The sequence below is a fragment of the Bos grunniens genome, chromosome 12 (assembly GCF_055505025.1).
Source record: "Bos grunniens cultivar Pamir isolate PY7600 chromosome 12, Bosgru_T2T1.0, whole genome shotgun sequence".
Classification (NCBI taxonomy): Eukaryota; Metazoa; Chordata; class Mammalia; order Artiodactyla; family Bovidae; genus Bos; species Bos grunniens.
This window is the reverse complement of record NC_141176.1, coordinates 71,494,494-71,511,978: the sequence shown is the minus strand read 5'-3', so window position 1 is coordinate 71,511,978 and position 17,485 is coordinate 71,494,494. Positions and strand designations below refer to the sequence as shown.

Genomic DNA, 17,485 nt, shown 5'->3' with positions numbered 1-17,485 from the left:
CTGACTGAAGCTGCTCCCTGGGCAGCATTTGGGGATTAAGTTGAATATTTATTTTTTCATTTTCATGTTACAAAGCTACCATTCATTAAATTACAGCTCCATTCCACTAGATGGGTCTGGGGTGGTAAGAGTTTTAAAGAGCAGTTCTTTTGGTTATTTACAGAGTTGTCTTCTCTGTGTGTGTTGGTTCCTGGTTGCTCACACCTGTGTATTACTCACCCTCTCATCCAGCAATCACTCAGTACTCTCTCTGTGCTCTGAAGAATGCCACTTGCTAGGGAACATAGATGAAAATAAGATGCTTCCTGATTTTAAAAAGTTTCAAGGTACTGTGACATACAGACTCAAATTACAAAGCATGTCACAGGTGCTATCTTTTAATTTAATTATGATAAAATTCACATAACATAAGATTTAACTACTTAACCATTTTATTAGACAGTTTGGTTTTCAGTACATTCACATTATTGTGCAACCAAGCTCGAGAATTTATTTTTTTGCCTCATAAAACTGATATACTATACCCTTTAGACAAACAACTCCCCATCTCCCGTCCCACAGTCCCTGGAGACCACCATCCTACTTCCTGTCTTTTTGAATTTGACTGCTCTAGGAAACTCACATGAGTGGAATCAGAGTTTTCATTTCTTTTGTGTCTGGTTTATTTCATTTAGCAAGATGTCCTCAAGTTTTATCCATAGGCCAGAATTTTCTTCATTTTTAAGGCTGAATAATATTTCATTGTAAGGATTTAGTTCCTTCCAACTTTTGCCTGCTATGACCACAGGTGTACTGTAAATGCTATGTTAAAAGAAAATATAAGACACTGAGGAAGAATTGAGAGTCTCTAAGACGCATTAGAGATGCCTCAGAAAATGAGGCAGAGAAGGCAATGTCACCCCACTCCAGTACTCTTGCCTGGAAAATCCCATGGGCGGAGGAGCCTGGTAGGCTGCAGTCCATGGGGTCGCTAAGAGTCGGACACGACTGAGCGACTTCACTTTCACTTTTCACTTTCATGTGTTGGAGAAGGAAATGGCAACCCACTCCAGTGTTCTTTCCTGGAGAATCCCAGGGACGGGGGAGCCTGGTGAGATGCCATCTATGGGGTCGCACAGGGTTGGACACGACTGAAGCAACTTAGCAGCAGCAGAAAATGAGGAGACTTTCACCATCCAGATGATGGAGGGGACGGGTCTCTCAGGTTGAGGGACATAGTGTACACTGGAAGCTGGGAGGACATAGCTTTGGGAGAACCTACACACAACCCGAGTGCAGGGGTGTGTGTAAATCATGAGACATCCTGGCTGTAGAGGTAGATGGGGCAAGGGCTTCCTACCACCTTGTCTGTTCTGGTTTAGTCTCTTCTTCAAGAGTCTGCCCTGGCCCCAGGTGAGGTTCCCAATCTGAGCGTGAAAGGAACATCACCAGTGGACATGGACGCCGGCAGGTGCAGGTTACTAGCCTCTCTGCCATTTCCAATGTGAATCTTCCCTGCTCCCTTCAATTTGCTTTTGACTCTGAGCAAGTCTCTGGGCCCTATCTCCGTCTGGGGCTCTGGTGCCTCACCCGTGACTGAGTCATGATTCTGGCTTTTCTCTAGTGGCTACGAGCTCACCCCACAGCCTCTACTGGAATGGGCTTGGGGCTGTGCTGTGGTTCTACCAGCAGTTCACCCAGGCCAGCAAAAGTCAGATCTGTGCTTCAGAAAGAAGCAGTCTGCGGGGTGGGGCAGGGCAATGGCAGTTCAGTGTCGGTGAATGGAGGACAAGTCTACGGGAAGGGCTAATGGAGAGAGGAGGAGGCGGCCACCAGAGGGCACCATGGGAGCAGGAGGAGATATCAGAAATACAAAGAAGAAAAAACGGAAAGGAGGAAAGGCAGGGGATATTGGACAGTTAGTGGCAGGGAGCCACGGCTGACTTCCCAGACTTAGTATGAATAATCAGGTGTCCTGTAGAGTGTCCTGGGTCAGGTTAAGATTGAGCCCTGGAGCCAAGGACCCATCTACCACCATGAGGGGGCTCACTCCACAGGGAAAAAATCACTGGTATCCCAATTTCATAGTCAGTTTCCAAGAAAGATTCACCTATGATGTCACTGATCTAATCTGCATCCATTAGGAACAGAGTCCCCCTGACACACTGACAAGGAAGCCAAGAGCAGATGTGGTGCTAAATCTTTAGCTGGATTTTAAAAAGGCAAATGAGTCATCCCAGTGCACCAGCTCCAAGCTTCTCATGGTAGATGCATGTTGATGTATGGCAAAACCAATACAATATTGTAAAGTAAAAAAAAAAAAAAAAGATGTTCTAAATTAAAAAGTTCTGGAGATGGATAGTGGTGATGGTTGTAGAACAATGTGAATATACTTAATGCCACTGAAGTACATTTAAAAATAGTTAGAATGGTAAATTTTATGTATATTTTACCTCAATAAACAAGATAAAATGTTAACACTTAAAAAAATAAATAAAGAGGAAAATGGCTTAAACTAACCTTTTCTCTTGGGTCAATGAGTGTGTCCAGGTTCTTCAATACCAGAGGCCCATCCAGGCTGTACTTGAAATTAACATAAGTAATGTAAATCCTTCCTTCATGAGGCCAGGATGGTGGTGGACGATACTCAAGTTCCCAGGGTGCTTCTTTTTCAAGGTCTGTATATTCAATCCCCCTTTCTACTGAAATCATCTGAAATGCATATGACATCACACGAGTTAAGTGTCAGACAGTCTTGCTTATGAATTTTAGAAACTGCAAGTGAAACCTTCTACTTTTATATCTTCACATTTGCCTTTATATGGTATAGAATATCTCAGGTCTCAGCATCCACAAAGGACAGAAGTAGGAGTCTTATGGGGCCTTGGGTGATTTGCAAATTTATTCATCTTCAACCCTTTTACTTACAACTACTTCCTTCAACTTTATATTAAAGCTAAAAGAATTAGAGAAATGATTGTTTAAGATTTTATCACTCTACCTTTCACATCTGCTTAATGTTAAATAAAATATATACATCTTTTTCTCAGTTTTGTGTGCTCCATGTCAATAGGTTTGATAGTTTGTGACTATACATTTTTTTAAAAAATTTTAAAAAAGAGAATTTCTCAAAGAAAAGAACACTTATGGACACCAACTAGTAAACTGTGGTTACAGAAGGGCCATGTGTTACAGATGAGCAGGACTGGATGGTCATCAACCAACATTTTAATAATTAGTCAGGTTCTACTCTGTTAGAAGACCAAAATTAAAAGACTTCATTTTTATTGTTTTTCTCCCTTTAGGAGAAGGTGCAAATATTTAGAGAAAGTGTATAATTTACATATTGATTAAGGCCTCTTAAACAACTATAACTCCACACCTTGGAGAGCACATTTTGAGAAACAGCTTATCCTACCAGAAAGAAGGGCTTCCAGCAATTTTAGGTGCTCAACACATACAAGGATAAATGACAAAATGGGTTGGGGGAAAGGCAGAGGAAGCTATTAATTAAATAAACAAACCTCAGAGTGCTGAATACTTTTTTTTTTTAACTAAAAATGAGGAATTACCCCTTAAGAAACAAAGATAAACAAGCTGCTAAGAAATTAGCTCATATTCTCTGCAGGATTACCTGAACTCCCTCCTGCAGAGACATTTATTATACTTGAGGACAGTTTGTGACTATAAAACCTGTTGACATGAAGCACACAAAACTAAGAAAAAGATGTATATATTTTATGTAACATTAAGCAGATGGAGAAGAATAAAAAGAAATCCCTCTGTTAACAATGATGTAAAAAAAATAGTTTTATTACTTTACATTAGAATTGCTTTTATTCCGTTTAACAGCAAGGAGACTTGAAAAGACTAAGAATGAAAAGATAAACATCACCATATTCTCAACTTCAGTACTTTGCCTGATACACCACTGGAACATCCCCGTAAATGTGATGATTAGAGACAGGACCAGGCCAACCTCCCCAGGATTCAAAGCTAAATGAGGAAGAAGAGGAACAGTCAGTCTCCTTCTCCACCCCCTCACCTAGTTCTGTCACTTTATGAAGAAGACTCTTTTATTTTTATAATTTTTATTGGAGCATATTTGATTTACAAAGTTGTGTTAGTTTCAGGTGTACAGTAAAGTGAATTAGCCACACATATACATAAAATCTATTCATTCTAAAATTATTTTCCCGTATAGGCCATTACAGAGTATTGAGTAGAGTTCCCTGTGCTATATAGTAGGTCCTTAATAGTTATCTATTTTATATTAATATATAGTAGTGAGAAGACTTCTTTATGACATTTTAATCATTTGCATGTAATATTACTCATAATATTACTGTCTATTGATTGGGACCATAATACAGTGAAAAAAACACTATGGATTTAGAAAGAATTAGAAAGGTGATTTTATTAATCCCAACTGGTGATTTTATTAATCCTAATTGGATTGACATACAGTTGACAGTATTATATGGGTGAGGATCATGTCATTATTCAGACTTTCATCATTATGGCTTCAATTATCATTATGTAATCTCACTTTCTATGTCCACTGTAGCTGCAGTTGAAATCACAAAAACAAGGCAATTCTAGGAGCCAATGCTTTTAAATCTAAAGTATTACTCTCATGTTTCATTATTAAAGACTATGATTCAGAGTTACTACTATGAATAGTTAGGGATGGTGAGTTCATGCCACAGATACCCACACCTGCTCATCTTGTATGCATACAGCAGTGAGGATATTGATCTTTGCTACAGAGAATCCTTCTCACCCCAATGTACCATTACCTATAACTAAGAGATCCGAGTAGACCTAAAGCTAAAACCTAAACTCTTATTTGTGGAAAAAGTTTAATAGAAAACTTGATTCTCCCCTCCCAATTACAGGACACTACCTGGAATGTTCAGAATGTCATGCTGCTACAGCTGTGTAGACCTCAATCCCTTCAAAGAAAGATGAAAAGATAAAAGGTCTCAACAAGGACCTACAGCAAATAAATATACAAAGAAACTATCCAAAGCAATCTATAGATTCAATGTAATCCCTATCAAATAACCAATGACATTTTTTACAGAATAAGAACAAAAAATTTTACAATTTGTATGGCAACACGAAAGACGATGAATAGCCAAGGCAATCTTGAGAAAGGAAAACAAAGCTGAGGTAATCAGGCTCCCAGTCTTAAAACTATACTACAAAGCTTCAGTAATCAAAAGAGTATGCTACTGGCACAAGAAACAGAAATATAGATCAATGGAATAGGATTGAAAGTACAGAAATAAGCCCATGCTCCTATGTCACCTAATCTATGACAAAGGAGGCAAGAATATACAATGGAGAAAAGACAGTCTCTTCGATACGTGATGCTGGCAAAACTGGACAACTACTTGTAAAAGAGCAAAATTAAAACACTCCCTAACACCATACACAAAAATAAACTCAAAATGGATTACAGACATAAATGTAAGACTAGACACTATAAAATTCTCAGATGAAAATAGATAGAACACTCTGTGACATAAACTGAAGTCATAACTTTTTGATCCACCTCTGAAAGTAGTGAAAATAAAATAAAAAATTAACAAATATGACATAATTAAACTTAAATGCTTTTATACAGCAAAGGAAACCATAAATAAAATGAAAAGACAACCCATAATATGGAGGAAAATATTTGCAGATAAAATGACTAACTAGGAATTATTCTCCAATACATACACAGACCATGGTTCAATATCAAAACAAATAACCCAATCAAAAAATGGGCAGAAGATCAAAAATGACATTCTTCAAAGAAGACATAAAAAATGACCAAAAAAGCACATTAAAAGACACTCAACATCTCTAATTATTACAGAAATGCAAATCAAAACTACAATGAGGTATCACCTCACACCAGTCAAAATGACCATCATCAAAAAGCCTACAAACAATAAGTGTTGGAGAGGATGTGGAGAAAAGGGAAACCTCCTACATTGTTAGTGGGAATGTTAACTGGTATAGCCCATATTGAGAACAATACAGAGGTTCCTTTAAAAACTAAAATAGAACTACCATATGACCCAGCAATCTCACTTCTGGGTAAATATCCAGAGAAAACCATAATTCCCCCCAATGTTCATTGCAGCACTATTTACAATAGCCAGAACATAGAAGTTGGACATAAATGTCCACCAAGAGAGGAATGGATAAAGAAGAGATGGTATATATACACAATGGACTATTACTCAGACATAAAAAGAAAGAAATAATGCCGTCTGCAGCAACATGGATGAACCTAGAGACTGTCATAAGTCAGATTCAGAGAAAGACAAATAGCATATGATATTGCCTATATGTAGAATCCAACAAAAGGCTAGAAATGAACTAATCTACTTACAGATGCAGAAAATCCAAAGGGTAAGGGAAGGAAGGGATAATTTGGAAGACTGACACATACACACTACTATATATAAAAGAGATAACTAATAAAGACCTACTATAAAGTACAGCGAACTCTGTAATGACTTACAGGGAAAAGAATCTAAAAAACAGTAGGTATATGTAGAGCAGATTCACTTTGCTGTACACATGAAGTGCTGTACACTAAGATAACAGTAAAAATCAACTATACCCCTATAAAATATTTTAAAAATAAAAATAAAAGAATGGCTCAAGTGAGTCAAAGCAGGCACCCAAGGCACCACAGGTCAGCTGGAACAGGCAGGTTCATACCTGGTCTTTGTTCCTGAAGATTCCTAAAGCCAAAAAGAAAAGTTCTTTCCAATAGGGCAATTTATTTGAAGTATTCTTTAAAATGAAAATTACTAAAAATATGCATGCAGCCCAATGTTTATGAGGCAGAAAAAAAGAATCCAAAAAAGGGGGATATAAATATAACAGATTTGGGTTTCCATGTGGCTCAGTGGTAAAGAATCTGCCTGCTAATGCAGAAGACACAGGCTTGATCTCTGGGTCCGGAAGATCCCCTGAAGGAAATGGCAACCCACTCCAGCATTCTTGTCTAGAAAATCCCATGGACAGAGGAGCCTAGCAGGCTATGTCCATGGAGTTTCAAAGAGCTGACATGGCTTAGAGACTGAGCACACAGTAACAGATTCACTTGGCTGTACATTAGAAACTAATACAACATTGTAAAGCAAATAAACACCAATAAATCTCTTTTTTAAGGTCTCAACAAGGATCTACTGTAAATAAATAAATGGAAAAAAAGATAAAAGTTATCAAGATGTAAATAACTTCACATGGACCACAATGTGGAGTCACATGCTACAAACACTTTAATACAATTCATTAGAATCTGAAGCTATAAACTGTAAGCATTCCATAAATATTCAGATTTTTACTTACTTTCTGCCAGAATCAGGGCCGCAAAGGCAACAATAGTGACAAAGATGGCACAGATGACATCCAGATACACAGCGAGCTGTTGGGACATCGTCAAAAGCAGGAAACAAGCCTCTGGATTTGTGAACCATAATATAATGAATAAACATAAAAACCATGTTAGCTGCTCCTAATGAAGGAGAGCATTTTTCTTAGTTAAGCATTTACACAAGGTAGGACAGCAAAGTTACACATTCAAGGAAACTGAAGATTCCAGAAAGCTAGGTTCTGACAAAGACAACATATAGCACATATAGAATCAGTCCAGTGGCTTTGTGAAGTTGAAAACTTCAACTCACTGGTTATCAACAGAAGTACAATCACAAGGAAAAAGAGGGAAAAAAGTCTAATCTGCACATTTCCGGCAGTGCTGGACCTCAACATGAAGGTCATCCTCTCACATGTCAACTGTTCCCAGCTCTCTGATAGCAGACAGCACAGCTCACACTGTTTCCAGCACCTTCTGCACTCATTACATGACCCTACATGTGTCCACTTTTAGGAGCTAATATCTAAAGGACCATCAGCTAACAAGATCTGCATGTGGTTTTTAAAATGCAGTCATTACCTTCAAACAGAATAAAGATTTTAGAGATAGCTCAAAATTTTGCAGACTTAGTGGAAATTCTGAAATTTCTTCCTATAAAATAATTCATTGATACAAAGTATGATCAAGTGGGTGGCAAATCAGAAAATTATATTCCTCAGTCACATTTGCCACCCTGTATACTCTGAAAGGAGAGTCAATAAACTAAAGCCTGTGGGCCAAGAACAGCCACCACCTGGTTCTGTAAAGTTTTATTGGAACACAGCCCTAGCTGTTTGCTGACATATTATCTTTGTCTGTCTTTGTGCTACAACACCAAAGGTAAGTATCTGCAATAGAGACAGTATAGTACAAAAAGCCTACAATATATTCTATCTGGATGTTTATTAAAAAAAAGAAAAAGGTTTCTTAACTCCTGCCCTAAAGAGAGAGAAAACCACAGAGCACAGTGATGGAAGGACGAAGGACAACGCAAACAAGGCGGGGGAGAAAAGCAGGGGGTGATGGGGAAGAGGGGCACACAGAGGGATGCTGAGAGGAAGGGGTGGAGGAGGCAGGTGTGCAGAGGGGGATGAGGGGTGGCACAGAATAGCCAGGCCACCTGAGAAGAAGATCAGGCCTCAGAAGGCAGCAGACCTCATACTTTGAAATCATCTCCAGAAACTGACAGACCTGAGTGCGAATCCTGGTATGTGTCAAACAGTTTCTGAAACTTGTGTTCAGCTTTGTACGCCCGGATGGTCCCAAGTCCCCGGAGAGAAGATGCTAAGTGAGAAAACACTGGACTCTGTGCTGGGGAAGCAGAGACAGACACACGACAGAGAAAGTCAGGGAGGCTGGACATGAGGAAACCCACTGCCTCCCGGGCTCTGTGGTCACACGTCCCGACAAAGGGCACACCCAGGGCTTCCTGGAGGGCCGCCTGGGGAAGGAAGCTGCCCCTTTTGGAAAGGATCCTCCATGTGACCCTCAAACTCCTGTTCACGCCAACCTTCACTCTAACAACCTGGAAATTAAAGATTCTCTTTGAACTCACCTTTGACCAAATTCAAATTGAAGCTAGATTTAGGTAAAAGAACTCTTAACTCATCAAGGTCCTCTCAAACATGCCTCCCTCCAAATTCTTCTGGCATCTCTCCATGTGGAAATTGTTCACAATGTTTTTTAAAACATATTGAAGGACAGTTGATTTACAATAATATGTTAGTTTCAGGTATACAGTACAGTGAGTCACTTATTTTTTCTTATTATATTCCATTATAGGTTATTACAAGATACTGAATAAAATTCCTTGGGCTTTACAGCCAATCCTTGTTCCTTACCTATTTTTACATGGTACTGTTTATCTGTTAATCCCATATTCCTAATTTATTCCTCCCTTCCAGTCCCCTTTGGTAACCATAAGTTGTTTTCTGTATCTCTGAGTCTATTTCTGTTTTGTATATAGTCTTTTACTTTTTAGATTCCACGTATAAGTGATGACGTATCATATTTGTTTTTCTCTGAATTACTTTACTAAGAATAATATTCTTTGCATCCATGTTGCTGAAAATTGTAGTATTTCATCCTTTTTCATCACTGAGTAATTATTCACTAATTTATGAGTCAGTGGCATTCCAAAATTTAATTCATTAGAGTCCTCACCACACTGAATTTTGATGAGCTACCTGTGTGCCATCTCCACCTTAGATGAGTAGCCTAAAGGCTGGGATAGAGTCAGTACATCCCCCACCCTAGACCAGACCCAGACCCAGGACAGGGTGAGACGAGTAAGGAGAGTGGAGTCTGATGCCTCCCCTGACCTGAGCCTCTCCCTGCACCTGCTCCAGGAGCCTCTGTGCGGGTCATGGAGCACCCAGTGCTGCACCACCCTTGTGCCCACAGGACCCAGCAGATGAGGAGCCTTTGAATAGTATCGACTTCTGCTCTGGGAACCTGATGGATGTTTTTATAACTTCCCTGCTGGATACCTGTCCTGGTGTTTGGAGGTCACTGTGACATATGACATTCACATCACCTTTTTAGAATCTGACAGTGGCCTTAGTGTCCACTCTCTTTTGAGTGATTTCATGTGAGTTTTGGGTCTGGTGTCACATGACTGGTCATTGTTTCCTGCCATCTTCTCTAAGAGCACACTGACCACGAGCACCAGGGTCAGGCTCCTGCCCATTAGGGAACAGGTGAGCTGTAGGCTGCAGGGCAGGGAGGACCCCTTACGGTTCTCATTCTCTACCATGAAAAAGGCTGTAACTTGCTGTGTCAGTGGCAGACTGTGACACTGTGGCCTCTGTCCGGGACGAGTGATAACTTGTGTTGTATCAGCAGAAAATACCAACATCACCTTGTTACCTGTGCATCTCCTGAGAAGAGCTATTAGTAAAACTTGGGTGTTTAGAAGAAGTTAAGATCACTTATCTTGCAGGCAGCTATGGAGATTTTATAAAATGAAAGGGAAAAAAGTCAAGGGGGAGAACTCCAAATTATTTTCAGGGCCTGACTCCTTAGCCTACCATCCAAACATCTGTCTGGTGACAGTGTAATCAGTAGCAATGTGCACATGGGCGTTGTGGGGTGGGGGTGCGCTGGGATACAAGGGGGCAAAGACACAGAACCTCCTCTTATGCTTAGTGTCCTCCGTTCTACCAGCAAGGAAGGAGCAGCCTTCCTCCTGTGAGACACTGGAGCTCAGAGAGGGTAGGAACCCCTGGCTGGGGGTGGACAGCTTGGGCTGGGGGCCAGCTGACCATCCACTGGACCCTGGGGCTCTTTCCACCTGGGGGTGTCTGACCAGGAACCATAACTATTAGTGCCCCACCTGTGACACTGACTTAAAGGAAAAACCTTCTGTGAAACTGAACATGATCATACATTTCCCCTTTGTACGTTGTTCAGGCAAAGAGCTGAAAGTGATTCAATGGTGCTTTGCCTTTGGTCATCCAGTTGTGTGCCTGTGTTCTCATTTCAGCATCCACACGGCTCTCTGTCTTCACTAAGTTGAATAACATTTTATTTTAGCTTCCTATAACTTTGCCCTTTTAAGAGCAACACAAACACAGACCGAGCTCATGCTTCAAATAAGAGAATCTGGGAGCTCTGTTCAGTCCTTTTCTGCACCCCGGCAGGTGTCCCAATCCAACCCCAGAACTCAGTCTGGAACCAGGGTTTTCAGAGGGGTGATACAGGTGAATTCCGGGGCCATCACCCTGTCAGAAGGATGCCAAGGCTGCAGCTCCAGAGAGCACAGAAAACTCACAAGAACCAGGCTCCCATTTTCACAGCAAATGTGGTGATATCAACACTACTCATCACAGACAAGACTTCTGAGCAGGAAGCAGATGTGACTGTTCACCCAGGGAGAGTCCTGGAATGAACTCTTCAGTGTGGCCTCCCTCACCTGCTTCCCTGTTGGGAGATCAAAGCTGCAGCTGATTCTCTCCAGCAGGGATGGTGGCCAGGGTCGACTTTAGAAACCAGGTGTCATCTCAGCCTTGAACACCAGGGAACCAAACATCCCACCACCTACCTCACCTCATGCCCAAGAGTTTCAGCGGGCCAGAGGGAACGCACACCTGTGAAAAGCCATCCTGTTTCTTTCAAACCCCACTTAGGGCTGAGCAGGATGCCAGGATGAGTGTCTGCAAAGACAATTAATTTGTACAGGGGAAGAGGGGATGTCAAGGCTCTGGTATTATGTTGCCCAATGTAACATTCTTTTTCCCACAAACAATGAGTTCACTATCCTGAAGCAGATATGTAACAGACATGGAATCACTCAGCAGTCACAGACATGTGTAACTCTACATTTCATGTGACCGACAGCTACATTTTTCACAACCCTGAGGACACTTGGGAACAAACCCCACAAGGCCAGGACAACTTCCCTGGCAGGGGGAGGGAAGGAATTGCATGCAAGGACCCTGGGCTGACAGCCTTCCTGCAGGTTATCATTCATGCTCCGTGAGACCTGCTAGTCATTGTTGTTCAGTCCCTAAGTCGTGTCTGACTCTTTGCGACCAAATGAACTACAGCACGCCAGGCTTCCCTGTCCTGCACTATCTCCCAGAGTTTGCTCAAATTCATGTCCATTGAGTCAGTAATACTATCTAAATATTTTATCCTCTGTCGTTCCCTTCTCCTCCTGCCCTCAACCTTTCCCAGCATCAGGGTCTTATCCAATGAGTTGGCTTTTCAGATCAGGTAGCCAAAGTATTGGAATTTCAGTTTCAGCATCAGTCCTTCCAATGAATATTCAGGACTGATTTCCTTTACGATTGACTGGTTTGATCTCCTTGCTGTCCAAGGGACTCTCAAGAGTCTTCTCCAGCACCAAAGTTCAAAAGCATCAATTCTTTTGCGCTCAACCTTCTTTATGGTCCAACTTTTACATCCATACATGACTACTGGACAAACCATACCTTTGACTATACAGACCACTGTCAGCAAAGTGATATCTCTGCTTTGTAATATGCTGTCTAGGTTTTTCAGTTTTTCTCCCAAGGGCAAGTATCTTTTAATTTCATGACTGTGGTCAACATCCACAGTGATTTTAGAGCCCAAGAAAATAAAGTGTGTAACCGTTTCCGCTTTTCCCCCATATATTTGCCACCATGGGATGGGATTGGATGCCATGATCTAGTTTTTTGAATGCTGAACTTTAAAACCAGTTTTTTTCACCCTCCTCTTTCACCTTCATCAAGAGATTCTTTAGTTCTTTGCTTTGTGCCATTCAAGTGGTATCACCTGTATATCTGAGGTTGTTGATATTTCTCCCAGCAATTTTGATTCCAGCTTGTGATTCATCCAGCCTGGCATTTCACATTATGTACTCTGCATATAAGTTAAATAAGCAGGGTGACAATGTACAGACTTGAAGTACTCTTTTTCCTTTTTGGAACCAGTCTGTTGTTCCATGTCCAGTTCTTACTGTTGTTTCTTGTCTTGCATGCTGGTTTCTCAGGAGGTAGGTATGGTGGTCTGGTGTTCCCATCTCTTCAAGAATTTTCCAGTTGTGATACACATAGCCAAAGTCTTCCATGTAGTCAATGAAGCAGAAATAGATTCTTTTCTGGAATTCCTTTGCTTATCTATGATCCAACGGATGTTGGCAATTTGAGCTCTGGCTCCTCTGCCTTTTCTAAATCGAGCTTGCACATCTGGGTAGTTCTTGGTTCATGTTCTGTTGAAGCCTACCTTAAGGGTTTTGAACATTACCTTACTAGCATAGAAATGAGTGCAATTGTGCAGTAGTTTGAACATTCTCTGGTATTGCCTTTCTTTGAGATTGGAATGAAAACTGACTTTTCCAGTCCCTTGGCAACTGCTGAGTTTTCCAAATTTGCTGGCATATTGAGTTTGCAGCAAACTAACAGCATCTTTTAGGATTTGAAATAGCTCAGCTGGAATTTGATCACCTGTACTAGCTTTGTTTGTAGTGATGTTTCCTAAGATCCATTTGACTTCACACTCCAGGATGTCTGGTTCTAGGTGAGTGATCACATCACTGTTAATATTTTCTTATTTCTTCTTGTTCAAGGTCTGGTGTCTTTGGCAGTGGCCTGCAAGTACTTTATAAGTGTCAAACTCAAGAAATTCTCAATAGGAACCCCAGAAACTGAGGGGTTAAGAACACTCACTTAAGTAAGATTAAGTAAATTAACCTACCTAAGTGGTAGAGCAGATGTCAGACCCAACTCTGTTTTATTCCCAAGTCTGTACCTGTGTATTAAGTCATTATAGTCATGTCTGACTCTTTGCAACCCTATGGACTGCTGCCCACAAGTCTCCTCTATCCATGGGATTCTCCAGGCAAGAATACTGGAGTGGGTTGCCATTTCCTTCTCCAGGGGATCCTCCCACCCGAGGGATTGAACCTGTATCTCTTATGTCTCCTGCACTGGAAGGCAGGTGCATAACCACCAGCACCACCTAGTTCAGTTCAGTTCAGTCTCTCAGCCATGTCCGACTCTTTGGAAGCCCCTTATTCCCAAGGCTGGGCTTTTATTCACAGCTGCAGTGTCTCTTTTAGCGCAGGCGGCTGTGACCAGCGCACTTAGCACAGCTGAGAGGAGCTACCCCACGTCCGAGGTCAGGGGCAGAATCTGGGAGGACCCCACGCCCGAGGGGAGGTGGCCAAGAGGAGTTACCCCACATCCAACGTCAGGGGCGGCAGCCAAGAGTGCCAGGCTGAGACGGCACAGGAATGACCGAGAGGAGCTATCCTACGTCCGAGGTCAGGGGCAGCGGCCGAGAGGAGCTACCCAGTGTCCGAGGTTAGGGGCGGTGGCTGGGAGGACCTACCCCACGTCCGAGGCCAGCGGTGGCAGCCGGGAGGACCTACCCCATGCTGAGGCCAGGGGCTGCGGCCAGGAGGAGCAATCCCACCTCCAAGGAGTGGTGGCTGCACAGGGTGCAGGAGGTCCTAGAGGAGCTAGTCCATGTTCAAGGTCAGAAGGGGCAGTGGTGAGGAGATACCCCTTGTTCAAGGTAAGCAGCAGTGGCTGCGCTTTGCTGGAGCAGCCGTGAAGAGATACCCCACGTCCAAGGTAAGAGAAACCCAAGTAAGATGGTAGGTGTTGCTACAGGGCATCAGAGGGCAGACACACTGAAACCATAATCACAGAATACTAGTCAATCTAATCACACTAGGACCACAGCCTTGTCTAACTCAATGAAACTAAGCCAAGCCTGTTGGGCCACCCAAGATGGGCAGGTCATGGTGGAGACATGAATGTGGTCTGACAGAATGTGGTCCACTGGAGAAGGGAATGGCAAACCACTTCAGTATTCTTACCTTGAGAACCCCATGAACAGTATAAAAAAGCAAAGTGATAGGATACTGAAAGAGGAACTTCCCAGGTCAGTAGGTGCCCAATATGCTACTGGAGATCAGTGGAGAAATAACTCCAGAAAGAATGAAGGGATAGAGCCAAAGCAAAAAAAAATACCCAGTTGTAGATGTGACTGGTGATCGAAGCAAGGTCTGATGCTGTAAGAGCAATACTGCATAGGAACCTGGAATGTCAGGTCCATGAATCAAGGCAAATTAGAAGTGGTCAAACAAGAGATGGCAAGAGTGAACATCGACATTCTAGGAATCAGAGAACTAAAATAGACTGGAATGGGTGAATTTAACTCAGATGACCATTATATCTACTACTGAGGGCAGGAATCCCTCAGAAGAAATAGAGTAACCATCATGGTCAACAAAAAGGTTCGAAATGCAGTACTTGGATGCAATCTCAAAAACGACAGAATGATCTCTGTTTGTTTCCAAGGCAAACCATTCAATATCACAGTAATCCAAGTCTATGCCCCAACCAGTAACGCTGAAGAAGCTGAAGTTGAACGGTTCTATGAAGACCTACAAGTCCTTTTAGAACGAACACCCCAAAAAGATGTCCTTTTCATTATAGGGGACTGGAATGCAAAAGTAGGAAGTTAAGAAACACCTGGAGTAACAGGCAAATATGGCCTTGGAATACAGAATGAAGCAGGGCAAAGACTAATAGAGTTTTGCAAGAAAATGCACTGGTCATAGCAAAACCCTCTTCCAACAACACAAGAGAAGACTCTACATATGGATATCAATAGATGGTCAACACCAAAATCAGACTGATTATATTCTTTGCAGCCAAAGATGGAGAAGCTCTACACAGTCAGCAAAAACAAGACCAGGAGCTGACTGTGGCTCAGATCATGAACTCCTTATTGCCAAATTCAGACTGAAATTGAAGAAAGTAGGGAAAACCACTAGACCATTCAGGTATGACCTAAATCAAATCCCTTATGATTATACAGTGGAAGTAAGAAACAGATTTAAGGGACTAGATCTGATAGATAGAGTACCTGATGAACTATGGACTGAGGTTTGTGAAATTGTACAGGAGACAGGGATCAAGACCATCCCCATGGAAAATAAATACAAAAAAGCAAAATGGCTGTATGGGGAGGTCTTACATATAGCTGTGAAAAGAAGAGAAGTGAAAAGCAAAGAAGAAAAGGAAAGATATAAGCATCTGAATTTGGAGTTCCAAAGAATAGCAAGAAGAGATAAGAAAGCCTTCCTCAGCAATCAATGCAAAGAAATAGAGGAAAACAACAGAATGGGAAAGACTAGAGATCTCTTCAAGAAAATCAGAGATACCAAGGGAACATTTCATTGAAAGATGGGCTCAATAAAGGACAGAAATGGTATGGACTTAACAGAAGCAGAAGATATTAAGAACAGGTGGCAAGAATACACAGAAGAACTATACAAAAATCTTCATGACCCAGATAATCACAATGGTGTGATCACTGACCTAGAGCCAGACATCCTGGAATGGGAAGTCAAGTGGGCCTTAGAAAGCATCACTACGAACAAAGCTAGTGGAGGTGATGGAATTCCAGTTGAGCTATTTCAAATTCTAAAAGATGATGCTGTAAATGTGGTGCATTCAATATGCCAGCAAATTTGGAAAACTCAGCAGTGACCACAGGCCTGGAAAAGGTCAGTTTTCATTCCAATCCCAAAGAAAGGCAATGCCAAAGAATGCTCAAACTACTGCACAATTGCACTAATCTCACACACTAGTAAAGTAATGCTCAAAATTCTCCAAGCCAGGCTTCAGCAATACGTGAACCATGAACTTCCGGATGTTCAAACTGGTTTTAGAAAAGGCAGAGGAACCAGAAATCAAATTGCCAACATCCGCTGGATCATGGAAAAAGCAAGAGAGTTCCAGAAAAACATCTATTTCTGCTTTATTGAGTATGCCAAAGGCTTTGACTGAGTGGATCACAATAAACTGTGGAAAATTCTGAAAGAGATGGGAATACCAGACCACCTGACCTGCCTCTTGAGAAATCTGTATGCAGGTCAGGAAGCAACAGTTAGAACTGGACATGGAACAACAGACTGGTTTCAAATAGGAAAAGGAGTACGTCAAGGCTGTATATTGTCACCCTGCTTATTTAACTTATATGCAGAGTACATCATGAGAAACGCTGGGCTGGAAGAAGCACAAGCTGGAATCAAGATTGCCAGGAGAAATATCAATAGCCTCAGATATGCAGATGACACCGCCCTTATGGCAGAAAGGGAAGAGGAACTAAAAAGCCTCTTGATGAAGTGAAAGAGGAGAGTGAAAAAGTTGGCTTAAAGCTCAGCATTCAGAAAACGAAGATCATGGCATCCAGTCCCATCACTTCATGGGAAATAGATGGGGAAACAGTGGAAACAGTGTCAGACTTTATTTTTTGGGGCTCCAAAATCACTTTAGATGGTGACTGCAGCCATGAAATTAAAAGACACTTACTACTTGGAAGAAAAGTTATGACCAACCTAGATAGCATATTGAAAAGCAGTGACATTACTTTGCCAACAGAGGTCCGTCTGGTCAAGGCTATGGTTTTTCCAGTGGTCATGTATGGATATGAGAGTTGGACTGTGAAGAAAGCTGAGTGCTGAAGAATTGATGCTTTTGAACTGTGGTGTTGGAGAAGACTCTTGAGAGTCCCTTGGACTGTAAGGAGATCCAACCAGTCCATTCTGAAGGAGATCAGCCCTGGGATTTCTTTGGA

The 17,485-nt window shown here is 41.7% G+C and overlaps 1 protein-coding gene across 1 annotated transcript in view; it reads right to left on the bottom strand.

Annotated features, from left to right (window-relative positions):
* The window catches only part of LOC147361875 (ATP-binding cassette sub-family C member 4-like), a 122,192-nt gene that overhangs the window by 46,820 nt on the left and 57,887 nt on the right, over positions 1-17,485 (bottom strand). The window contains exons 18-21 of the mRNA XM_086328419.1: positions 8,597-8,716; positions 7,342-7,452; positions 3,875-3,975; positions 2,500-2,691 (exon numbers count right to left, since the gene is read on the bottom strand). Of these exons, the coding sequence (XP_086184545.1) occupies positions 2,500-2,691; positions 3,875-3,975; positions 7,342-7,452; positions 8,597-8,716 (524 nt within the window). The remainder of the gene's footprint in view (positions 1-2,499; positions 2,692-3,874; positions 3,976-7,341; positions 7,453-8,596; positions 8,717-17,485) is intronic.